The 27,508-nt window shown below is 33.8% G+C and overlaps 1 protein-coding gene across 1 annotated transcript in view; it reads left to right on the top strand.

Annotated features, from left to right (window-relative positions):
* The window catches only part of CCDC172 (coiled-coil domain containing 172), a 60,057-nt gene extending 34,577 nt beyond the window's left edge, over nucleotides 1-25,480 (top strand). Inside the window, exons 5-8 of the mRNA XM_007469603.1 lie at nucleotides 6,704-6,805; nucleotides 7,167-7,269; nucleotides 23,993-24,080; nucleotides 25,253-25,480. Coding sequence (XP_007469665.1) covers nucleotides 6,704-6,805; nucleotides 7,167-7,269; nucleotides 23,993-24,080; nucleotides 25,253-25,294 — 335 coding nt within the window. The 3' untranslated portion in view covers nucleotides 25,295-25,480. The remainder of the gene's footprint in view (nucleotides 1-6,703; nucleotides 6,806-7,166; nucleotides 7,270-23,992; nucleotides 24,081-25,252) is intronic.
* Nucleotides 25,481-27,508: the final 2,028 nt, after the last annotated feature.

The raw sequence follows: 27,508 nt of genomic DNA, 5'->3' as shown, positions 1-27,508 counted from the left end.
TGGTTAGTCAGCCAGTTACATTGGGTTTTGAATAATCTTCATCTTCATCTCTCCATAGCTATTTTATTATTTTCTGCTACTTAGAGTTTTCTTTCCACTGCCTGATATCTTCCTTGATTTATTAGTTTTTAACTTCAGATGTGGATGCTATTCTTACCCCTTGAAGTTGCCAAAATATTAACACCCATATATTTTTAGAAGGAGTTACTAGTTCTGGACTATTACTATGAGCCTCTTAATTTAGTTACATTATGTTTTAAAATATCATGATAAACATAGCAAACCAATTTCCTCAACTTGTTTTGCCAGCCCTACACAACCTAGTGGTTCTCCACCTTCTAGGGATACGTTATGTGTATGCGTGTGTGTGTGTGCACACAGACGTGCATGTGTATGTGTTACAATATTACATAGATGTCCTGGGAAGGCCTCACTGATGAGGTGTGTTTTGAATAAAGCCTGAAAGAAGTAAGAGAATGAGCCAAATGAATATCTAGGGGAAGAGCATTTCAGACAGAAGGATAGCTGATATAAAGCCTACAGCGGGAGATTGTGCCTAATCTGATTTCGAGGGAAAACAAAGAGCCTAATGTTGTTGTTGTTGTTTTAAATTTATTTATTTATTTTTGGCTGCATTGCGTCTTCATTGCTGCGTGCAGGCTTTCTCTAGTTGCAGTGAGCAGGGGCTACTCTTCGTTGCAGTGCGTGGGCTTCTCATTGCGGTGGCTTCTCTTGTTGCAGAGCACAGGCTCTAGGTGTGCGGGCTTCAGTAGTTGTGGCTTGTGGGCTCTAGAGCGCAGGCTCAGGAGTTGTGGTGCATGGGCTTAGTTGCTCTGCGGCATGTGGGATCTTCCCGGACCAGGTCTCGAACCTGTGTCCCCTGCATTGGCAGGGGGATTCTTAACTACTGCGCCACCAGAGAAGTCCCAAGAGCCTAATGTCTTTAGAGTAGAAGGAGAGGTCGTGAGGTCAGAGAGGTGACAAGATACAGCCACTATGGAAAGCAGTATGGGGCTTCCTTAAAAAACTAAAAATAGGACTACCATATGACCCAGCAATCGCACTACTGGACATATACCCTGAGAAAACCATAATTCAAAAAGACACATGTACCCCAGTGTTCATTGCAGCACTATTTACAATAGTCAGGACATGGAAACGACCTAAGTGTCCATTGACAGATGAATGGCTAAAGACAATATGGTACATATATACAGCCATTAAAAGGAATGAAGTTGGGTCATTTGTAGAGTTGTGGATGGACCTAGAGAGTGTCATACATAGTGAAGTAAGTCAGAAAGAGAAAAACAAATATCTTATGTTAATGCATGTATGTAGAATCTAGAAAAATGGTATAGATGATCTTATGTGCATAGCAGAAATAGAGACAAATGTATGAATACCAAGAGGGAAAGGGGGAGTGGGAGGAACTGGGAGATTGGGATTGACACATAAACACTATTGATACTGTGTATAAAATAGACAACTAATGAGAACATACCGTATAGCACAAGGAACTCTGCTTAATGCACTGTGGTGACCTAAATGGGAAGGGAATCCAAAAAAGAGGGGATATATGTATATGTATAGCTGATTCATTTTGCTGTACAGTAGAAACTAACACAACATTGTAAAGCAACTATACTCCAATAAAAATTAATTTAAAAATAAGAACTCAGATCATTTAAAACCTGTGGGCCATTTGAAAAACTTTGGCTTTTACTCAAGTGAGATCAGAAGTCATTGGAGAATTTTGAGCACAGGAGTGAAGGGTCTCACATATGTTAATAGGATTTCTTTGGCCTCAGTTGAAAATACACTTAATGGAGGTAATAACAGAAACAGAAACCTAGGGAAAAGTGGCAGTAATCGAGACCAGAGATAATGATGGCTTAGTTTAAGACTGTAAGCAATTGAAATGGTGAGAGGTGTTTGGATTCTGGATAAATTTTGAAGATGGACAAGTAGGATTTCATGATGGATTAGATGTGGGGTGTGAGAGAAAGAGAGGCAATAACAGTTGACTCCAAGTTTTTTTGGCCTGAGCAACTAGAAGCATTGGTATTTGGTATTCAATATATATTTGTGAAATTAATAAATGTCTATTTATTTTGAACATCTGATAATTCATAGATAAAAGGGTCCATCACTTTTGGCTTCAAAATAATGACTATAATGATTGTCACAATATTTTTCTCAAAATGTCCCCCTTATTTCTTTCTTCCAGTTAGTGAATCAGTTTTTCTTGGATGTTAGATAAGAGGAAACATATTACACACCTTGCTTGCTAGTATTCTTTAAAGATAGGCAATGTATGTGCAGTTATATGAGAAAGACAACTCTCACATGTCAAAAGATGGGAATGAATTTTCATTGTCTTACTTTGGTTTAATATTCATAGCCATAAAACCTAGCTTGATTAGAACTTCTTGGATTTTAAGCAGTGGAAGGAAGTAAAAAGTTATCACCACATCAGTTATACCTCAATAAAGCTATAAAATAAAAGTAATAACAAAATTAAAATGAGACATTAGAGGGCTTCTCTGGTGGCACAGTGGTTGAGAGTCCACCTGCTGATGCAGGGGACACGGGTTTGTGGCCCGGTCCAGGAAGATCCCACATGCTGCGGAGTGGCTAGGCCCGTGAGCCATGGCCGCTGAGCCTGCGCGTCCGGAGCCTGTGCTCCGCAATGGGAGAGGCCACAACAGTGAGAGGCCCGCGTACCGCAACTTACTTTGGTTTAATATTCATAGCCATAAAACCTAGCTTGATTAGAACTTCTTGGATTTTAAGCAGTGGAAGGAAGTAAAAAGTTATCACCACATCAGTTATACCTCAATAAAGCTATAAAATAAAAGTAATAACAAAATTAAAATGAGACATTAGAGGGCTTCTCTGGTGGCACAGTGGTTGAGAGTCCACCTGCTGATGCAGGGGACACGGGTTTGTGGCCCGGTCCAGGAAGATCCCACATGCTGCGGAGTGGCTAGGCCCGTGAGCCATGGCCGCTGAGCCTGCGCGTCCGGAGCCTGTGCTCCGCAAATGGGAGAGGCCACAACAGTGAGAGGCCCGCGTAACGCCCGAAAAAAAAAAAAAAAAAAAATGAGGCAGTAGAAAAGTGGGAAAAAAGTTATTACCACAAACATTGTGTTTATTCTTTCTGTTGTGTAAGTGTCATAGGAATTGATGCACTTATTTTTGGAGAGGGAAGGAACAATCTTGGAACCATGCCTTTTCCATTTAGCCTAGAGAGTTAGGACTAAGAAAAATAATACATTCTCTACCTCAGGAATGTTTAACTCCAAAATTTCTCTATCACTCTTGCCCAAGTTTTACAAAGATATTTTATCATAGAATGGCTGATAAATCAGTTAATAATGAATAAAATATTGTTTCACTTTTTAAATCTCTTAAAGATTGTAATGGTATCCTGGAATACTTCTCTTAATTATTAGCATGTAGTTATGTTTATATTTTAAATATTCATTTATTAAAGGAGCAGAAGCATAAATGTGAGTTTATTAATTTTTTTCAAAGAACTGTTCATCTTAAATTAATTGACAAAAACATGGATAATAAAAATTTTTAATTCAATTATATGATTTATTTGAGTTCAGTTCAGCACACTCTCGAGCACATGCTATGTGTTCTGTATATATTATGACAAGCACTGTACAAGAATTGGAGTTTAAAGATAAATGAAAGCTCCTGTTTTTAAGGAGCTTATGGTCTACTCTGGGAGATAGACAAGTAAAAGGATAATTTAAATAGTATGTGGAGAACTTGCACTTATAATCAGGAAGGAGCACAACAGAAACAACTAGAACTGAAGAAAATATATTAAAAACTATTTTTACATATTGAGGAAAAGAGACTGTTCAAGACTATGATTACTGAGAGAAGGGAAACACATGAGGTATGATTACCCTAGCTTTTTACCTGGATGAAATTCTTTGCCAGCAGGACTGAGAGGGGGAACTTAAGCAAAGCAGAGTGGTCTGACTGAGTTGAGGATACGAAGATTGGAGTTCAGGGAGGCTAAGTTAGCTGAAATTTTCAGGACAATGTACTTGAGAGGAAAGAACTACACAGACAAAAACCTCCAGAAATCTTCATAGAAGTTGCTTTGAGCCTTTGGCTATATATTACTCTGTGCATACGTACGGGAAAACCACTAGGCTGAGTGAAGAAAAACTGCTGAGGAGTCATAAGGTTGACGATTCTAAGAGCTCACACAGGACTGGGAGACATTCATGTTCCATCCTGTCAGAATAGAAAGATCTCATTAAACAGAAGAGTCCTGCCTTAATAGCAAGATTAAATTAGCCTTAGACTTAAGGCTCTTCTGGACATGCTCTTTTAAAAAAAATCTTAAAAGAAAGATTTGGACCTAATCATGTTACCTAACTGCCTGCTAAATAACAAGCATCAGCATGCTTTAAGGGAAGAGATCAAAATTCAAACATCCAAGAAAATAGTGAACACAATGTCTAGTATCCAATCAAAAATCACTATACATTTGAAAAAGCCAATTGTAACTCATAGCAAAGAGGAAATAAGGTCAGTAAAAACATCTCTAGAAATCATAGAGGTAATGCAATTAGCAGAGAAAGACTTTTAAAATTGTTCTTATAAATATACTCAAGACCATGAATATAATGAAGAGATAAATAAACGGTATAAATATAATCAAAGATTCAGAAAAATCATTTGACAAGATCCAACACCCTTCCATGGTTTAAAAAAAAATTCAATACAGTAGACATAGAAGGAACCATTCTCAACCTGATAAAGGGTATCTATGAAAAACCCATGGTGAATGCTATTAATGATGAAAGAATGAAAATTCCTCACCTAAGATTGGGAAAATACAAAGATATCCACTCCTACTACTTCTGTTCAACATTTTGCTAGAGATTTTAGCCTGGGCAATCAGGCAAGAAAAAGAAATAAAAGACATCTAGACTGGAAAAGAAGAAGTAAATATATCTTTATTTGAAGATAACATGATCTTGTGTATAGAAATCCTAAGGAATCCACCGGAAAACTATTTGAGCTAATAAACAAGTTCAGCAAGGTTGCAGGATATTAGATCAATATATACAAATCAATTATATTTCTATATACTAACAATGAACAATTTGTAAGTTAAATTAAAGAACATTCAATTTACAATCAAAAAGAGTAAAATACTTAGGAATACATTTAACAAAAGTTCAAGACTACAAAAAACATTGTTGAAGGAAATTAAAGAAGACCTAAATAAATGGAAAGTCATCCCAAGTTGATGGATTGGAAGATCTAATATTGTTAAGATGGCAATACTCCTAAATGTGATCTACAGATTCAATACAACCCCTATCAAATATTCTAGCTGGCTTTTTGCAATCTGACCCTAAAATTCATAGAAATGCAAAGGACCAATAATAGCCAAAACAAACTTGAAAAAGAACAGAGTTGGAAGACTCACACTTCCTGATTTCAAACTTAGAACAAAGCTGCTGTAATCAAGACAGTGAGGTGCTGGTATGAGTATGGGCATATAGGTCAAGGGGATATAATTGAGAATCCAAAAATAAACCCATACATTTATGGTCAATTGATTTTTACATGTATGTCAAGACAATTCATTTGCAAAAGAATAGTCTACTTAAATAAAGGTGCTAGGATAACTGGATATCCCCATGCAAAAGAATGAATGTGGACATCTACCTCATACTGTACACAAAGACTAAATCAAAACAGATCACAGACCTAAATGTAAGAGCTAAAAATATAAAACTCTTAGAATAAAACACAGCTGTAAATCTTCATAACTTAGGATTAGGAAATGGTATTCACAAGCAACAAAAGAATAGATAAATTGGACTTCATCAAAATTAAAACTCGAGTTTCAAAGGACACTATCAAAAAAGTGAAAAGACAACCCACAGAACTGTAGAAAATATTGGCAAATCATGTATCTAATAAGGGACTAGCATCCAGAATATATAAAGAACTCTTAAAACTAAACAATAAAAAGAAAAATAACCCAGTTTTTTTAATGGACAAAGTATTTAAAAAGGCATTTATCCAAAAAAGGCATACAAATGGCCACACATGAAAGACGTTCAAAATAATTAGGAAAATGCATATCAAAACCACAGTGAGATGCCACTAGCCTGGCTGTGGATAGGCTGTGGAGAAATTGGAAACCTCATACATTGCTGGTAGAAATGTACAATTATACAACTACTTTGGAAAACAGTTTGACAGTTTCTCAAAATGTTAGACCTAGAGTTACCCTATGACCCACAATCCCACTCCCTGGTATTTCAAGATAATTGAAACCATATGTCTACGTAAGAACTTGTACATGAATGTTCAGAGCAGCATTGTTCATGGTAACCAAAAAGTGAGTAGAGTTTTCTAATTTCATTGGGAAGCTTGTTTTACTTAGTAATATGACACTTTTGAATTCTCTTTCAGCAGTCTAACCTTCAACTAACTTGTTCTTTTGTATCCAGTTGTTGCTTAAATAATCCTGGTCAGTTTATTAAGAAACAGTTCCTATGTGGCCAAGGGAAGCTGTTGGGACTTAAAACTGACCATACACTGCTTAAATTTTTACTACACAAGAAAAAGTTAATCATTCCTGACATACATAAGGCAAAACTTAAAATAGTTAAAATATGTTTTTTGGTTTTTGTCTATTTGTTTCTAGAAATGAAGTCAGTGGAACATGATAGTGGCCAGTTAAATGAACTTCAAAAACAAAAGAGTGAATTGTTGCAAGAATTATTTACTTTGCAGAGAGAGCTTAAAGGTATTACTATTATGAGTTAGTTTATTTTGCTGATGAATATTGTTATATATCTACTATAGGGTAGTATTATTCTTTCAAAATGTATTCACCTATTGGGATGTAGTGCTGCTATTGATGTAAAAAAGGAATAGGTAAAGCACTGAATTGATCAGTGTTAGATCTGGTATTTTTAATGTCACAAATTTTGTTAAGATCTTTTTTGTGTATGCCTTTAATTGCTACATTAAAGTAGAAAAATAAAAATCACTAGTACATATATTTTACATGAAGCACCAAAATTGAGTATTGTTCTTATGAATGAATAAAGATAACCTTTATGTTTAATTTTTTAAAGATTGTAAGAATTTTCTTAATTGTTTAGGTTTTGAAGATAAAAAAAAGGAAGCCGTTTGTACTACCAGGTACCTAGAGGCAGAAAAAATAAAAATCAGTGAAAAGCCTCAAAATGATGCTGAATGCTTAAGGTAAGAATTGCCTATTATACTTTGGTATAAAATCTGATACTTTTCCAAGTTGTCAAGTAGATTTCAGCATAAAACTAAAGGCACAGTTGCTTTTTTTTTAAAGTTCCTTTAAGAAATTATTTCCTTCTATGTGTATTCTGAAACATACTAATAAGCAAACACTTTACTGGCTAGAAAGTGCTACACATAAGTTTCGCGATGCATCAGGTTGATAAGGTTGAAATCAATTTTATCTTTTCATATACCTCATGGTCTCAGAGTTATTCATATCCTAACAGATTAAGATATAGTATTGTTTCCACAACTCTCTTTTTTATTATCCCTAACTTTCTGGAGTGAAATGATTGAAATTATTTTTTGTCCTTCTAGATTTCAGGGGAAAACAACACAGTCTACTATTTTACTTGAAATCTGTCACTCTGGTTTTGGGCCTAAAGATCGATAATGTATTTTCTGTATGGAATATTTAGATTTTTTAAATGCATTTAGATAATGAAAGAATGGCTGAGGTTTGAAATGACATAATTATATACCAAAGGAGGACCCCCCCCCCAGTTTATTAATTTCACTGTTATTTATTAATAATTCAGTGTTATATTTGCTGGCTTAATTTTAAAGAACTTCCTATACTTTCTACTTTTAATGTAAGAAACAGAAACCTCATTACCAAATCTACGAAGAGGCAAATGAAGACTTCTTTCACATAAATCATATAGGAAATAAGTCCACTAGAGCTGAACAAATGCTTCATATTAGCAGTGTATTGCCTTAGGCCATAATTTTAGTAGATTGTGAGAAAATATCTGCAATTTAATTTTATGTTAAGTTTTATAAGCATGAAATATCAATCTCTTGGGTGATATGTTTGATGCAGAATGAGTTTCTGTAATGACAGTCTGCTCATTGACTTTTTTACACTTTTAAAAATGGTAATGCCCACTGGTATCATTATAGTTAATAGTAAAGGGGCTTCCAATATGAACTCCAGTTTTATCACTCAGTCATAAAAATTTGCCCTGGATTAAAATTAAGCACACAAAGTTTGTTAGAGAGAGCTTTTCCTTCACAGATGGTGACAAAGGAAACTTGGATAGAAAGAAACATCAATCAATATACCTAGTCCGTTCTTTGCATTTTAGCAGTTATTGAATGAAACGCCAATATTTATCAATTCCCACTTTAAATTCTTTAATATGTGTAGCTTAGTTTCCCTTCTGGTATGTTCCATAAAAGTTATTTCAAGTGTGAAGAGCAGAGTCAAAATACTAAGTGTAAAGATTTTAGAAAAGAAGGCCATCAGTCTTACAATTAGCGCAATAACAAGGAGCTAATGATGGCCAAAAATGATACGACATTTACTGAACATCATCAAGGCCAAAATTAAGTTGGTTTTATCCCTAAATTTTGGAATAGAATAATCTTTTTCATCTGTGTGTTCAAATGTATACTGAATTCTATAGTAATTGCCTTTATCTTAAATTTTCAGATTTAACTACTCTTGGTATAGATGCTATTTTTATAGCAGGGTTTCTCAGCCTTGGCACTGTTGAGATTTTGGGTCGGGATATTCTTTGTTGTGGGAGAGCTGTCCTATGCAGGGTAAAATGTTTATTAGCATTCCTGGCCTCTACCAACTAGATGCCAGTAGCGCCACCCACCCCCAGTTGTGACAAACCAAAAATGACTCCAGATATTGCTCAGTGCCCCCTGTGCAGAGACGGGTGGGCAGAATTGTCCCCAGTTCAGAACCAGTTTTATTTTAAAGTTATTAAAATTGTACTTCTACTTTTATTAGACTTTAACCAGTAAGAAAGCAATTACTGGTTGCAAATAGTTACAAAAACTTAATTACAAAAAATTAAAACTTCATCTCTATGAACTTATTGTTTCTACTTTTTGTAATTAGAAAAATTTGATGCATATTTTATTCTGTCTATATTATTGAAATTCTTTTGTAATGATTATGTTTTTATAAAGTTAATCTGCCATGTCCAGGTTGCTTGTTGGACTCTAACTTAATGCCATCCATTAATGGAGAGAACTAGTACTTTATTTATTTTTTAACACCTTTATTAGAGTATAATTGCTTTACAATGGTGTGTTAGTTTCTGCTTTATAACAAAGTGAATCAGCTATACATACACATATATCCCCATATCTCCTCCCTCTTATGTCTCCCTCCCACACTCTCTGTCCCACTCCTCTAGGTGGTCACAGGGCATGGAGCTGATTTCCCTGTGCTATGGGGCTGCTTCCCACTAGCTATCTATTTTACATTTGAGAACCAGTACTTTATATTCACAGTAGTTTAGTGGTCTCTGCTTTAAGTAATTTCCCCCTATTTATAAATTACAAGATGTTTGTTTATTTAAAAGATTCTAATGTGAAGAGTGTGGGCTCATTAATTAACAGATGTTAAAGCAACTAACTTATAGAATATTGCTATGATTAATACCTAAACCAGAGGTTGTGTTAATTTCTAAGAAGCGTCCTTGAGGGTTGTATAACATACCAAGCTAGTTTTTTCGCGTAGTCCAGGGAGGACAGAAATCTCAGGGTCTCGAGAGGCAGTAAGCATAGAGGTTAAGATTACAAACACCTTTGAATCCCAGCTCTTCTATTTACTAGGTTAGTGACCTTGGACAAGCAATTTAACTTGTCTATGCCTCATTGTCTACATCTATAAAATGAGGTTAATAATGGCCCTACCTCACAAGACTATAGCAAAAATTAAATGTCTTAACATATATATAAAGCCCTTACAACAGTGCTTGGTACACAGTAAATGCTCTATAATTATTAGACATAATTATAATTGTATAATTACTTATGATTTAATTTTTATTCCATATTATCCATGTGAATTTCATGCCATTCAGGCTTCTTTCTCATTATTTTCTCCTGCCTGTCCTTTAAGTGCAGAGGCTCCCTAAAGGTTAGTCATTGATCGTTTTCTTACTTTGTACTCTCCATGGGCTATCTCATCTGGTCTAAAGTTTTGGTTATCATCCATAAATAATTTCCAAATCTTTGTCACTAATCCCTCCTTCCTAAGCTCCAGTTCTGAATTCCCAAGAATTTAATATAAACATAGATCTGAAGTGATGCTGCCCTGATTAAACAAACAAAAACGTAATCTGTGCTATCTCCCTGCATTTCTATCACATACTCTATTCTACTAGCACATCAGAATACTATTTGTGGAATTCCAAATATGCCATAGGACTTCATACCTCTGTATCTTTCTCTTTTTTCTCTATTAGTTAAAAATCTGATTTAGTCTTCAAGGCCTAGCTCACATGTCATTTTTCCTGAGTAAACCCAAAATGTAGCAGGCATGTTTGATGTGTTCAGAAATCTCATCATTCTCACCCTACCCCCATCCATCACCAAGTTTTGTTGCTTTTACCTCCAAAATATTTCTTGAATCCTTCCACTTCTCTCTCCATGGCTACCATCCTAGTTCTAGCCACTACTCTCTCTCACCTGGATCACAGTAACAATCTCTCTCTGCTTTCCCGTCATCCACTCTTGCAACCTTCATTGCATTATAAATTGAATCGTGTCAGCCCCCTTATTAAAATCATCAATGGCTTCATAATGAACATAATAAAACCTGAAGTCCATGACTCGTCACAATATGGTATATAACCACCTCCCTGATGTTAGTTTCAACCATGGTCCCCTTCTCACTCTGTTCCCTCAAGCACTCCGAGCTTTCTTCCACCTAAGGCCTTTATCTATGCCTTTCTTTCTCCTCAAGTTATCTGTTTGCCCCTTGCCTACTTGTCTCCTACCTGGTGGGGACATGCCCTATCCTTTAGATCTCAGTTGAAATATTTCCTCAGAGAAGGATCCCTGTGATCTAAATTTTATAACCTGTTGTTTTTCCTAATAACACACTGTATTTTTTCCTTGATAGTACAGATTCCATTTTGTAATTACATATTTACATGCTTTATTTTATTTATGTCTATCTCATCATGTGCTCAGTAAGGGGAAAGATCTTGTCTACTTTGTTTACCATTGTATACTCATGGTCTAGTACCTTGGTACAGAGGTTGGCATATAGTAGGTATTGAATAAATAAATGGAGGAATAAACGTAATAAATTATGAAAGCGTTCCTCTACTGTTCCTTTCTCTGTGTTCATAGAGAATATGTTTATAATTCTGTTATATCATTGATCATATTCTATGATATTTATGTGTTATCAGTCTCTCCCACTTAACTGGGAACTCCCTCTACTTCACTTTTCTGTCAGTGTCTGAATCTAACATAGTCCAGGGTACTTAGTGTTTAATAAATAATTTGTTCCAGTGATTGAGTCTCTACATATTTTATTTTTACTACAAAGAAGATAAAAGTTCCTCATCTATTTTCAGTGTTATTTGCAAAGACATGGTATATATTAACCCCTGAGATAGCCCCATGGAATTCTTCTTTCCACTCCTGGTTTTTTTCTTCCATGAAGAAAAAGCTTTACTGGTTTAACCCTCCTTGTTGTCCACGACCACCCCCCCCTCCAGAACTCCTTCTTTCTTATTCTAACGTGGAGAGGAGTGATTCAGTCTGATTGGTGAGTTTGGAAGGATAAACCGAAGCCCAGCTTTCTTTTACTTATCTCTCTGGAGTATGGCCTGCCTCAGAGTGTATGTTCCACTCTGTTCCTCTATGTCTTAAGTTTTACAGTGATAGGACTCCATGAAAGAAAGCTTGTGGCATCCAATTCTGTCTCTAATGGTGTGAGTTACATTAGTCTAATTCTGGGGTTCAGTGTTAGTAAATCCTTTGCATGCAGATATAAGCCACATTCTCCAGTCACTGCTATATTAGTAGCAAACTTGACATCTTGACCTTCCTTATTTCTCAGATGGGCAGAATTCAGGTAGGCAAGAATAGCATTATATACTGGACCACTTCAAACTCCCAACACCTATTATTTTTTATTATTACTCAACACCAGGGTCACCAAATTACAGTTCTTCATCATGACTTTTTATTTACTGCAATAGTAACATACCAGACAACTTGAAACATTTCAGGCATTTTTTTTACCTACAACACTTCTTCTTAGAATGGTTTTACACTTTTTATAACCAATGTTTATGCTTGTTTAATACAGCAGGAAGTTTGTTTCAGAAATGCAGCTACCAAGTCAATAACATGGGATTTTCTTTCTGAACATTTGAAGATAGAGTGGTTTTGTCAAAGCATGTTTGCAATGGAAACAGCACAAAAGTTAATATATACCTGCTACTGAGAGACTCTAAATGCATTTATATGGAGTAGTAAATCAGTGCTGTTGCCTCTTCAGTGAAAAGGTCATTCAGTTAAGTTGGTCATAGAGGTCACATTGATGGTCCTTAGATTTATAAGAAGGTATAAGCACGTGATGATGTTAAAATACTTCTAACCTCTCTAAAAGATACACAGAAAAATATGTGCATTTACATACGTATGTATTTTTTATTTTACCAAATATGTATAGATACTTTTAAATTATGAGAGTAGGCTATGTTGATTAAATAAAAAACTCAAACACTACAAAATTGTAAAACATCAGTCTCCTCTCTCATTGTCTTTCTCCAGAAACCCTCAGTGTAACCAGTGTTAAAAGTTTGGCATATATCCTTTCAGAGTTTGCAAGCACACATACACCTGTGCACACGCATGCACGTGTGTGTTTAGCAAAAAGATAGGATCACACGTACTGGTCTGTAGCTTGCTTTATTACTTAGAAAATACAGACATTTCTCATTAATACATACTAATCAACTTTATTCTTTTTAATGCCAGTGTATGGAGATGCCATATTTTGTAACCTTCCTCCCACTGATGGATGTATGAGTTCTTAAATATTCATAATTAGAAACACTTTTATAAATGTATCCTTAAATACTTGTGGGAGTGTTTGTGTAACATTATTTAGGATAATCATCATTTAGCAGTGTAATAAGAATTGTTATCCAGTCTATATTGAGAAAATAATGCACATTTACTTTGCAGTACTCTGTGTTATCAACAGGAATGAACTCAAAGTGGACAAGTGTAACAAGATCTCAGTTCTAAAGCTTCTGGAAAATACTAGTCAAAAATTATGTGTATGTAACCAACCCATATCATCTCTCTCTTTTTTTAACATTTATAAGATGTGAAAATCCCCATTTAATTCCAGGATCATTCTTAGCTATGTATTTTGTTGAATATTTCTGTTGACTCTGCATCTTTTCTCGTAAAACTTCATCATTTATTCACTAACAGAAGTGCCTCTACAGCATTGATTATGTAACCTTCAAGCTAATAGAGATCCCCTGTTTTGTGAATTCTCGGCACACACTGTAGTTATTAAAGCTTCTAAGTAAATACAAGGGAAATTTTTATGGTAGAAATCAGTTGATTATTTTAAATGTTATATTCTGATATAAATGTGCCTATTTGTAAAGGTACCAAACATTGAAGTAATTTTGCTTATTATATGAGCCATATATAATATTAATCATTTCCAAAATTCATTTGTGTCTTTGATATCATTATGCAGATTATTTTTCCGTTTTCATATGTTTACCCTTACGAACAACCCATTTTGGTATGGGGATGAGGAAGATAATAGAAAATATGTGGGAAAAGGAGATGCCACCCAACCCAGGATATGGAGTAATGGAGATGCTGGTAGAACCCCCCTCTCTTTTACCTCCTTCTCAGTAGATCTCTCAAGTTCAGCCTTACACACCTGTGAAAGTTCCTACCTGTCTGCTGGTGGCCTGGACTGAAGGAAGGCATAATTAGAAAATTGAAATTCTACTTTCACACAATCAACTTTCAAACCCACTCTCAGAAATAAATTGGGTATGAAAGAGAATGACATATGTATTTTTAAAAAGGAGTATTTTGTGTTTAAATGGCACTGAAATAATTTTCATATGAATTACTATAGAGAAATAATATTTTAAAAGTCAAGCCATGAAAAAAGTGAAAAGTAGGAAGGACTGCTTATTAAACCTTTAGTGTGATTAAGGAAACCAAAAAGGATAAGATTAATAGACTTAACACATAAGATTTAAAATTCTATGTGTCAAAAATGTTATCAACATTGAATGATAATCTGGGTGAAATCTGTAGTACTTATGACAAAGGATAACAGTTTATCAGACAATTAACTGATAAAAAAATCAGTAAGAAGACACTAAAAATCAATAGTTTTTCATTCATGTATTCATCCAGCAAACATGTATTAAACACTTGCTTTGTTCCATACACTATGCAAGTTACTAGAGATACCCAGATGAATAAGACAAGGTTAATTCAATTATACTGCTTATCAATTAAGTACAGATTAAAACTACTGAATATCAATTTTCTATCAGATTTTGAAAGACATACTTAAATGACCATAATCAAAATTGGCAACAGTGTGGTACAGAGATAACTCATCCATTGCTGTGGCAGTATACACTGTATATATTTGGAATGTAATTTGATGAATGTAAATTATTGTAAACATCTTTAAAATGTTTATGCCATTTAGTGCAATAATTCCACTTATGAGCTCTATCCCAAGGGAATAATTCCAAGTACAGAGGAAGCTTTGTGTACAAAGGTGTTCATAGAAATGTTACTTATAGTAGAAAAAAAATAGGAACAACTTAAATGCTGTACTATAAATGAATGATTAAATTAACTGTGGTATAACCACTTGGACTACTATATATTTATCTTAAATGGTATTAATTGGCATGTGTAATTAACTGGGGGAAATGTATATGATAGCATTAAGCAGAAGAAAAAAACTAAGAGGCAAGATTACATAATCACTATCACATAGAAGCAGAAGACCTAGACAAAGTATACCTAAATTTTAATAGCATTGAGTTTGTGTAGTAGGACTTTGGGTGAAAATTGTCCTTCTTTCTAATTAAATAGTACCTGTTTACATTTCTGTAGCTAAAAAGAGTGTTCTTTTAGTTAAGGCTTTTCTATGGCACTTAGAGGTAACAAAAAAATGTAATCGTGCAGGATATCATAAAAATACATGGCACATACAGTTTGCTAAACTAACTAGCAATGTTGGCCCATCCTCATCAATATCTGATGATTTGGAGAAAGGTGACAATAACCAATGCACACTGCCCTTAGTTATTGTGCAGTAGGTGAAGGAAGTTCTTCTTGACTCCTGTAGGCAATCAGTCTATGCACTAAAGCATGAGATCTGCTTACCATTATATAGCTTTGGCCTAGCTGCAAATACATTAATATTCATACCATTAGCATCTAGCCTCTTTTAAAGCTAGCAACAGTAATCTTTTCTTTAAGTGCAGATCTAAATTCTACAGCTTGATTATATGCTGAATAGTGAGATACTTCCTATAATTTATTCTAAATGCCATCCTTAATTTCAGTAGTCTCTCATCCTTATCGTTAGCTAACTAAAAGGGGAAGTGGTCACCATCCAATTCTGATGGGCTTGAGAGCTCTTACCAGACCTGTAGTCCATTTGAACTGAAAGGGGACAGGGCAAGTATTGATGGTATGGTGGGAAGAAAGATCCCTATCACTGTATTTGAAAAGATAAATATATTAAAATGAAGCCTTATGTACATTGCATAGCAGCATCTACAGTATATTGTAACTGTCCATTTAACTTTCTACTTACTCTTTAAAAATATTTATTACAAGGGATTTTATGCTTGTGTAAACATCTAATGCTCCAAATTAATAACTTGTTCTATCTTTCCAACTTGAGCATTCCTTCAGAATTTTTATTCACTATTAAATTCCTACAAGTTCAGAAGACAATGAACTTCACATATATGAGGTATTGTTTTTCCATCCATCCTTATAACTCTTATGTTTTTTTCCCTAACCATATGTAAGTTCTAAAGTATAATAATATACTGAGCACCTGTGAACTAAACTAGAACATTACCAATATCTTGCTATGGGATCCTCTGTTAACCCACACTCCCTTCTTTACCTCAGATGTAATTGCTGTCCTATTGTGTTTCCCACACTCCCTTCTTTACCTCAGATGTAATTGCTGTCCTACATTGTGTTTCATTTGTGTGTGTGTGTGTGTGTGTGTGTGTGTGTGTGTGTGTGATATGACTTACTTGATTCATTTCTGCTTATGTGTAATTTTCTTTGTTACTTTATTATTTATTAAAATTTATATCATGTATGTATATATGTGATCTATCTGTCATTTATATGCATGCCAAAATAATATATTGGTTATTTTTGCTTGTTTTTGAGTTATGGGACTTGTTTTTTATTCAACATTGTTTCTAAATTTTATCCATGTTATTGAGTGTAGATATGTGAATATGCCAGATTTTTTTCCCTTTTTCATGCACATTTGGGTTGTTTTCGGCTTTTGTTGTTGCAAACAGTGTTGTTTTGATCATCCTTGTGCACATGTGCAAGAGTTTTTGTAGGATATATGCCTGGTGGAATTGCTCAGTATAAGGCATATAAATGTTGAACTTTACAAGATAGCAACAAACTATCTTTCAAAGTGATTAAACCAATTTATACTTCCATTGGCACATTATAAAATTCCCCATTGATATCCATTCTCTTCAATGCTTTATTTTCAGACTTCTTAAATTCTGCCAATCTTGTGGACATAAAATGGTATTTTGTGGTTAATTTGCACTGCCCTGACTACCTGTGTATTTGGTTACCTTCTCATCTGTTTATGGGCCATGTGTTTCCTTTTCTGTAAAATGCTTCTTAATTATTTTGCCACTGGGTTTTTGGGTAATTTTTCTTTTTCTTATTGATTTCCAGAAGCTTTTTATTTTTAGTTTTTTAACAGTCCTGGATTTTGTCTGTTATACATAGAAAATATCCTCTCCCAACTTAAGAAGTCTTTTGTTTGTTTGCTTGTTTTTGGTGTTCTTTATGCATTTGTGCTTGAATAGATTTCCTACTTTTACTGTGGTTGAAATTATCAGTCATTTTTTTTTATAGTTATCATTTTTGTGTCTTTTTTTTTAATTTTTTTTTTTTTTTTTTTTTTGTGGTACGCGGGCCTCTCACCGCTGTGGCCTCTCCCATTGAGGAGCACAGGCCCAGCGGCCATGGCTCACGCCCCCAGCCGCTCCGCGGCATGTGGGATCCTCCTGGACCGGGGCATGAACCCGGGTCCCCCACATCGGCAGGCTGACTCTCAACCACTGCGCCACCAGGGAAGCCCTGTGTCTTTTTTTAAGAACTCTTTCCTTACCCAAGATCAGAAGGTTATTCTCCTGCATTTTCTCTAGTAATTTTTAAGGTTTGTGTTTCATATTTAGGTTTTTAGTTTATTTGGAATTGATTTTTGTTTACATTCACAGTAAGATACATTTTTTTTCCACCTGTTAACCAGTTGTCCCAGCAGCATTTATTGAACGGTTTCTCTTTCCTCTAGTGATCTACAGTACCACATCTTTTATAAAAAAAAAATATATATATATATATATTTATGGATCTATTTCAAGTTTCTATTTCCTATTCTTTTTCATTGGTCAATTTATTCATTTCTTTCAAAACTGTCTTAATTACTACTAAATGCATACTATTCAGTTTTAACTATTTAATTACTGTTACTTTATAAGGAATCTTGATGTAAGGCAGCATACCTCCCTTTAATCCTTCTTTGTCTTCTTCAAGAATGTATTGGCTATACTTGACCCTTTGCTTTTTATACACATTTCTGAACCAACTTATCATATCCATGAAAATCTTTTGTGATTCTACTCATTCTGTAGTCACTTTTGAGAGATTTTACATCTTTATTAAACTGAGACTTCACATCTATAAACTTAGGATATATCGATTTATTATCTTATTTAATCTTTTAATAAGATTTTTTAATGTTCTATTTATCAATCTTGCACATCTTTTGTGGGTTTTATTTTTAGATATCTTGTAGTTTTAGATGTTGTTGTAAATGGTGTTTTTTTTTTTAATGACATCAATGTTCTGTTTATTGCTGGTGCATGGAAATATAACAGATTTTTGTTATGTTGACTTTTTGGCCACTATCTTTGTTAAACTCTATTTCTTAAAAAAATTATTATAGAACATTTAAAGCACATACAGAAGTAAAAAAGAAAAATATAGTGAATCCTATATACTTATACTCAACTTTAACAGTTATGAATATATGGCCAGTCTTGTTTCACCTATATTTCTACTCGTTTGTCTCTTATATTACTTGAAACAAATCATACACATCATATTATTATCTTATTATGTCTCTCTTAAAAGAAAGGACTTAAAAAATAACTAGAGTCCATTATTACACATAAAATAATTGACAGCAAATAATTGATATCATCAAATATCAAGTCAATGTTCATATTTCCAATTATTTATAAATGTCATTTTTTGTTTGTGTGAATTAAGTTCCAAATAAGGTCCACCCATGACAAGCAGCTGATATTTTAAATCTCTTTTAATCTAGAAGCTTCCTCCTTCTTTTTTGTTTTTTTAACTTGTAATTTATTTGTTGAGGAAATTAAATTTTTTATCCTTTATAGTTTCCAGCATTTTGGATGTTGGTGATTATATTGCCACTGTATGGTTAAATTTGTTCGTTTCACTTATATTTTCTGTAAAATGATAATTGAATCTAGAGGCTTTATCAAATTCAGGTTGAAATTTTTTGACAAAACTATATCAAAGGTGATGGTGTGTTTTTTCATTTGAAGGATCATCATGCCTAGTCCCTCTCTCTCTTTTTCTTTTGGATGTTAGTGGCCACTGATGCTCAATTCCTAGTAACTTTCTAATTATTTTTTAATATTTTTTTCCGGGACTTAGACTAAATTATGCTTCAGAAGCTAACAACCCCCAAATCTCAGTGATTTACAATTTCTTGCTCATACTACATGTCCTTTGAGAGTTAGCCACACTTTTCCTCCTCATCTTTATTCTGTGACCAAGTGTGAAGGAGCAGACCCTATTTGGGCTATAGACAATTTTACGGCATAAATAAAAGAGATCATGATGAAGCATACATCTGCTCTTAAAGCTTCTGCCCAGAAGAGAAAAAAACATCAACACAGTGTAACTAACATGCTTAATAAATTTAACGTTGTTACACTACTGTTATCTAATATACAGTCTACATTTATATTTCTCCTTTTATCTTTTTTCTTCAAGTTTTACTGAGATAAGATGGACATATAGCACTGTATAAGTTTAAGGTATACAACATAATGACTTGACTTACATACATCATGAAATGGTTCACAGTTTAGTGAACACCCATTATCTCATATAGATGTGAAATTAAAGAATAGAAAAAAAATTTTTCCTTGTGATGAGAACTCTTAGGATTTAGTCTCTTAACTTTCATATGTAACATACAGCAGTGTTCATTATATTTGTCATGTTGTACATTATATCCATGGTGTTTATTTATCTTATAATTGGAATTTTATACTTTTTGACTGCCTTCATCCAGTTCCCCCTCCCCGCAACCCCTGCCTCTGGTAGCCACAAATTTGATCTCTTTTTTTATGAGTTTGTTTGTTTCTGAAGTATAATTAACCTGCAGTACTCTATTATTTCCTGTGATTTGATATTTCTGTATCAAAATGATCACCACGATAAGTCTAGTTATGCTATGTCACCATACAAAGATATTACATAGTAATTGACTATTTTCTCCACACTGTACATTCCATACCTGTGATGCATTTATTTTGCAACTGGAAGTTTGTACCTCTAAATCTCCTTCACCTATTTCTTTCCTTCCACCATCGCCCTCCTGTCTGTCAGCTACCTCCATGCCTATAACTCTGTTTCTGTTTTGTCATGTTTGCTCATTTGTTTTGTTTTTTTTTAGATTCCACATATAAGTGAAATCATGCAATATTTGTCTTTCTCTGTCTTACATATTTCACTTAGCATAATACCCTCTGGGTCCATCTATGTTGTTGCAAATGGCAAGATTTCATTTTTTTATGGCTGAATATACACACACACACACACACACACGCACACATGCTACAATTTCTTTATCCATTCATCTATTGATGGGCACTTAGGTTGCTTCCATATCTTAGGTATTGTAAATAATACTGCAATGAATATAGGGGTGCGTCTATCTTTTCTAATTAGTGTTTTCATTTTCCTAAGATAAATACCCAGGAGTGCAAGTTTGGAATCATATGGCAGTTCTATTTTTAATTTTTTGAAAAATTTTCTACTGTTTTCCAGTGGCTGTACCAATTTACATTTCCACCGACAGTGCATTAAGGGTTCACTTTTGTCCACATCCTAGCCAACACTGTTATATGTTGTCTTTTAGCCATTCTGACAGGTTTGAGGTGATAGCCCTTGTGGATTTGATTTGCATTTCCATGGTGATTAGTGATGTTGAGCATCTTCTCATGTGCCTGTTGGCCATCTGTATGTCTTCTTTGGAAAAAAAATGTCTGTTCAGATCTTTGCCTGTTTTTTAATCAAGTTGTTTGGTTTTTTGATGTTGAGTTGTATGAGTTCTTTGTACATTCTTTATAGTTACATTTTCTTTTTTTTTTTTTTTAAGAATCTAGGCCAGTTGTTTTGTAAATGTCCTTCAATTTAGATTTATTTGTTCCTTTGAGATTAGATTCAGGTAATTTTGGGCAAGAATAATATATAAGTAATATTGTGTCTTCAGAGCATTGCATCAGAAGGTATATAATGTCAGTTTGTTTCATTTTCAGTTATGTTAGGTTTGATCCCTTAGATAAGATTGTGTCTGTCAGATTTGTTCAGTGAGAAAATATGCTTTTCCATGGATATTTACTAAGTGATATAGGGGATGACTCTGAGACCTTTTGCATAGCCTTTTTCCCAATAACTTTTCATGCAATCATTTTAGTGTCCACTAATGATTCTTCCCTGAGTCAGTTATTACATTGGTGGTTGCAAAGTGGCAACTTTCTAATAATGGAATTCCTTCTTCTTTTATTAGCTAGTAAAATTCTGGGGGAAAAAAAGACAGAAGTTCCCCTTCCTCTTACCCCATCCTTTTAATTTCTCCTTTTTAAGATTTTCTATGGATTCATGGATTTCTTTTTTATTTCATGTGTTATAATACATTATTGTCACTATTTTTGATGCTCAAATTGTCCCAGATTTGGCTAGAGGCAGTCGCTTGAACTAAATTTTTGTGTCTTTTGACACTTTCCCATCAGTTTTTGGTCACTTTCTTTCCTTCTTGTGCAACAAAATATTCTAGGCTCACCTTGTATGTTATAATACCTACCTCAGCCCTGGGACCAATTATTTCAAGGAGTCCTGGTATCTTTTAGTTCGTACTGGTTTTAGAAACTAAGATTAGCATGCTAGACGTGCTCGTTACTACTGGGTGTCATTGCTTCTGAATACTTTAAACGGACAGAAATAAAAATACCATTTTTTTAAATCATGATTTTTTTTATACTGATCCCTTCCATTCACATCCAAAATGACAGGGTTTTTTTTTTTCCTCTTCCCTCCATTTTCTATGTATATCTTCTTTCTTCTAGTGAAAACTCTGGTTCTTAACAGCATCAATGTAATTATCCATTTCTTACAATCTTGTAAAATAATTTTAGAATTACTAGCTGTGTACCTTCACTAACAATAAAAGTAGTAAATAAAATTTAAGATTCCTTTATAATTCTTATTGCCTTACAACATATCCCACTGAGGGTTATAGACTACTATGTTTGAAAATTACTTGAATTAATTCTTTTTTTTTTTATCTGTGATTATAAATTTGAAAAACAGGTTTATTTGTTTCTGTTTGTGTTTAACTCAACTGTTATTTTGTGTTAAACTTTATGGTCTTTTCCTCAACTTTATTTATTTAATTTTATTTGTCAAATATGTAAATAATCATCAAGATTCAAAAGTCAGAAGTATATAAAAAAGATATACCCAGATGAGTTTAATTTCATTCCATATCTATTCCACCCCATTTTCACTCACTGCTGTAGGTTACCATTTTCACTAGTTACTGGTTTATCCTTTCTGTATTTATTTTCATCTTTATCTTCATTCTTTTTATACTGTATAATACTCCATTATATGGATGTGCTATAGTTTATTCAACCAGTCTCATAAGAATGGACACAGGTTGTTTACAATATTTTGTGGTTACAAATAGTAATGCAACAATAACTTTGTGCATATGTTGTTTGTTTTTATAGGGTGTATTACTGATGTGCAATGGCAAAGTCAAAAGAAAAATATAAATGTAGTTTTGTTATATACTGCCAAATTCTCCTCCTTTGAAGTTTAACCATTTTAAATTCCCCCATCAATGTCTGAGTACAGCTGTTTATCCACAAACTTATGAAGAAAGTGTGTTATCAAGTTTTTGGAGTTTTACCAACCTAATAGATGAGAAATTATATACCTGTGTAGTAAATTTTCAAGTCTTTATTATGAGTGAAATTGACCATATTTTTATCATGAGTAATATTAAGCACTTTTCAAATGTTTAGGGATGATTTTTATACTTTTTTCTGTGAAGTGACTGTTTATGACTTTCCCCCATTTTTTAATCAGAGTTTTGGTCTTTTTTCCCCTTGATTATAAAGTCCCTTTACATATTAGAGAGATTACACTTTTATCTGTGATGTATGTGGCAAGTATTTTCTCTCAGATTGTCATCTTTTGACTTTACTCATGTGTTTTGCTATGCAATTTTTTAAATGTAATTGAATTGAGTACTCATTTTTCATTTATATTTTGAGCCATAGTGAGAAAGTTCTTGGCCACAACCAGCTTATAAAGGAATTTCCCTATTCTTTCACTTTGTCCTTAGATAGTTTCATTTTTTACACTTAAATCTTTGATCCAGTTAGAGTATATTTTGGTGTATGCTATGAGATACAGAGCCAATTTTAGCTTTGACAATCCATCTATAGCCACATAGCACGTAGCTATCCAGTTTTTCTAACACAGCTTATTAAAAAGTCAGTCTTTTACAGTGGTTTGAGGAAGCTCCTTTAGCATATGCTAAATGTCCACTTGTCCCTTTTAAGCTATTTCTGTCTTCTGTGTTCCACTGCTCTATTTATATGCCACTACTGCACTCTTTTAATTATAAAGGATTAATGGTATGATTTAATATCTCACAGGGCTAGTCACCTTTCTTTGTTTTCTCTTTTTTCAGGGCTTTCTTGGGAAAAAAAGTCAAGGGTTTTTCTAGAATGTTCTTTTTCTTTTTTCATATGAACTTTAGAATCAAATTCGCCTAGCGCCAGGGGAAAAAAGTGTTAGTATTTTTATTAGGGTCAAATTAAGTTTTATTTAACTGGGGATAGTTAACATTTTTATGATGTCCTATCCATGAAAAAGTCATGTTAATTATTGCTGGTGACAATGAAGTCTACTTATTTTTGTTTGCTAATTTTGTATCTTGTCACACTACTGAATTATTTTATTGTTTGAGTTGGTTTTATCACTGATTCATGGGTTTTCCAAGTATGTTTTCAAATTACCTGAAAAACAAGATAGCTTTATTTCTTCTTTCAAATTCTTGTTCCTCCAATTATCTTTCCTAGACTAATTTTAATGGCTGGTTCCTTACAGAATTATAGAGAATTAAAATTTCTTTCCAAATTCTTTAGTGTTAACTTGAAATTCTGATAATAGAAGCTGCAAATCTGGCACTATTCATGTAATAAAGAATTATTATAAAAGTTTACTAATGAACTAATTAATAGAGTGAATTTTTCCTTTAAAACAGACTTAAAAAAGAATTAGAACTTTATAAGGAAGATGACATGCAAAGTGTTTATGATGCTCTCCAAACAGAAATAGAATTTTTGCAGTTGGTAAGCCATAATTGATTGTTTAACTTTTGTTCAGCACTTGTTTTTACTTACTGGTAAGAATGGTTTTACTGGAATACATCTCACTGAATTAGTATTGTGCCCCTCACATGGATTTGCACTAGATACAAAAAGACAAAACAGAGCTTCCCTGGTGGCTCAGTGGTTAAGAATCCACCTGACAATGCAGGGGACACGGGTTTGAGCCCTGGTCTGGGAAGATTCCCCCATTCCGCGGAGCAGCTAAGCCCACGCGCCACAACTACTGAGCCCACGTGCCACAGCTACTAAAGCTCGTGCACCTAGAGCCCATGCTCTGCAGCAAGAGAAGCCACAGCAATGAGAAGCTCGCTCACTGCAAGGAAGAGTAGCCCCCGCTCGCCACAACTAGAGAAAGCCCACACGCAGCAACAAAGACCCAACGCAGCCAAAAATAAATAAATAAATAAAAACCAAAACAGCAACAACAAACAAAACTAAGGTCATGATATAAATCTGTGAAATGTTTTGAGTCTTGGAGAATTAGATGCTGCATAAGGCAAGTTATATCAATATATAAAGAGAATATGTACAATTTCAAACTAAGTTAAAAAAAATTCAAACCTGACCTCACAACATCCCCTTGACTGAAACTGTTATTAGAGGATTAATGCATTGAAGAAGTTTAACTATCATAATGCTTAAAAGCTCTTTGTTTTTGATAGGCATAAAGTGTACTTTGATTATATTTGATCCTAAAACTTTCTTATTACAAATTTTTATGATTTCCAGAACTTTGGATTCAATTATTGGAAACTTATTTTCAGATTGTGTGGGAGCACTTCAGATTGCTTTTAACCTCTTTGGTTGTTTATAAAATGAACACAGTATTTGTCATGCTCTATTTTAATAGAAGACATATATAGCTAGCTTTAAAGTATGTTAAAATATAGTTTTAATTTAATACACTACATTTTCTTCCATATTTATTTTCTGGAAATATTTTCTTATTTAAGATTATCCAATAAATATGTTAGGATTTATATTTTATAGGATTTATATATTTAGAAAAACTTTCAATAGTAAAATTTAGAAATGCCCAGAGTTATTGTTGTGCTAAATTTACATGAATTTTATGTAATTCTTTTATTAAGAATTTCATTTCTCTCATGAGTAATTGTATGTTTTCATTTCAGACATTGGCACAGAAAGATCTTCAGGAAACTAATAACTTGTAGAGAAGTGATCAGCTATCTAAGATTTGATCAAGCATCTTAGTATCAAATCTTTGTGGTAGATACATGAATGATACCCATTTCTCACAGAAAATGTGAGGTTTAAAATGTTCAAAGTTGTTGATATCTAGAATTGATATATTAGCACTTAAAAAAAGTAATTTTTTGGTCTTGTTACCTGCTGAAACTTAAGGGTTTTTATGTGGTTTGATTTTATTTCTAAAGGAAGAAACAAGGAGAAACAGATATTGTGTTCTCAGGCTCCTTATTCCCCCCCTGACCCTTAAGCTGATCTGTACTATCTGATGTTGTTCATTCTTTGTTGCAGTTTACCTCAGATCCAATCAAGTGTGGGAAGAAAAGCTCAGATTATTGACCCAATTTTGTCAGTGCCATTTGCACCAGCAAAGATGCTTACTTTCATTTTAATCCTTCTGTAATCATAAGATGTCTTGACAGAGGACTTCTGAGGCCTTTCATCTACAGAAGCCAGTTTTCTCCACTTTTCTCTAAATGTGTCTACAGATTTAAGTCTGGGACACCTGCAGCCACTTTCCAGCACTTTGTGCCTGCCAGTTTTCTTCCTAATACCAGTGTTGGTTAGAATGAAATAAGTCATCTACTCGGGAAGGTACATAGTCTCCTTTTGGCCATCAGGATTCATTTTTGCTGGTGGCCTAAAATATTGCAACTGAAAACAGTGTACTTATGTTTGGATCAATCATGATATCGGCACCAAATTTCCAACATCACATCTCTTTCCGCTGTCAACAGTCCTAACTAGGAAGAAAGGTGTATTTTCACCTGTTTCTTAAAAAAGTATATTGAAACTATTCAACAAGGCCCTAAATTGTGGTAGGCAGGGGAGGGGAACAAAAGCTACTTTAAGGATATAACTTAAAGTTCTGAGTGCAAATGTCTTCTTTTATGATTTTAGTTGAATTAGTTTAATATCAAATATGAGATGTTTACAAATGTCTTAGATCTATTAATGTTAAGGTAGTCTTGTTTCAAATCAAGTCTTATTTGGGCATAGCTTTTTGTATAGGTTGCTTTACATCCTTATTTTTTTAAAAAGTAGCAAAGTTAAAACTCTCCTTTGAGATGTGTACCAATTGCCATCTGCTTAAATAATTTGCATTTTCAAAAGTTATTTTTATTTTGATTCTTTAAATATTTAAGAGTAAATTACTTTTGCTTAAGAAGAAAAAAAATGAATGGTACCAGAGAATTGCAGTCTGTTTTATATGCAAATGCAGAGTGGGAAATGGTTACTGGGATTAGTCATGACCTCAGTTCTGTCTTATTTTAGTCCATTATCTAACCACATTCTAAGTTCTAAGTCTTCTGAATATTTATTATTAAATGTGCATCACATCATTAATATGCAGACTAAGTTTACATGTAAAGCCTTTTTCACAGTAATTTTTGTTCATTATTGGTTTTGTAGCTAAAATATCGATGTGAATTAGAGATCTGCCAGTTATTTGCACAACTAACACACAATGGCATATATGCAGAATAAACTCTTACTGATATGACAGTCTTGTCATGTGTTCACATCATATAGAATATCTAGATGAATATTCAGTAGTGAATCAGAATTCATGTGAATTGAATTTGAGACAAAATGGGAGGTTCATAACGTATTTTCATTATTTCAAAATGCTTAAAATGTGTATTTTATGATTTAAACTTTTTTTTCGAACAATCGAATGATTGTTTTAGCACTGCATGGTAGAGTAATACAGTGCACTGCCCATGTAATACCAACCAAAATAACTGGGACAGTTAGAATCAATGTAATCAAAGGCACAAGTTCAGTGAAAAAAGGAAATACAACAATCAATAGAAATTGCAGTGTACGAAACTACACTGTCAGTATATCAGCAGATTAGGTCTGTTTTTAGTTTTTTTAAGAAAATAACTGAAATTATCTAAGTAAAAGTGTGTCTCAGGCTGACTTTACTCTGGAAGTAAGACTTTGGCTATATAAAAAGACAATTTTTAAATTAATGCTCATTCATTAAATAAATTCACTAAATTTTCCCTATACTTAGTTATAACCAAAGCCTAACTAACCCAGAGTAACACTGATACATCTCTGAGGTTCCTGGCATGCCACCATAGTTCTTTACTATAATGGAAGTTCTTTCAGAAGCAACTTCCTAATTATCAGCCTTCCACTGGGGATAATACTAGGATGTATAGATAGTT

This window comes from Lipotes vexillifer, unplaced genomic scaffold (genome assembly GCF_000442215.2).
Source record: "Lipotes vexillifer unplaced genomic scaffold, Lipotes_vexillifer_v1.1 scaffold240, whole genome shotgun sequence".
Taxonomy (NCBI): Eukaryota; Metazoa; Chordata; class Mammalia; order Artiodactyla; family Lipotidae; genus Lipotes; species Lipotes vexillifer.
Note: the sequence above shows the minus strand (reverse complement) of the source record. Positions and strands in the feature narration are given on the sequence as shown.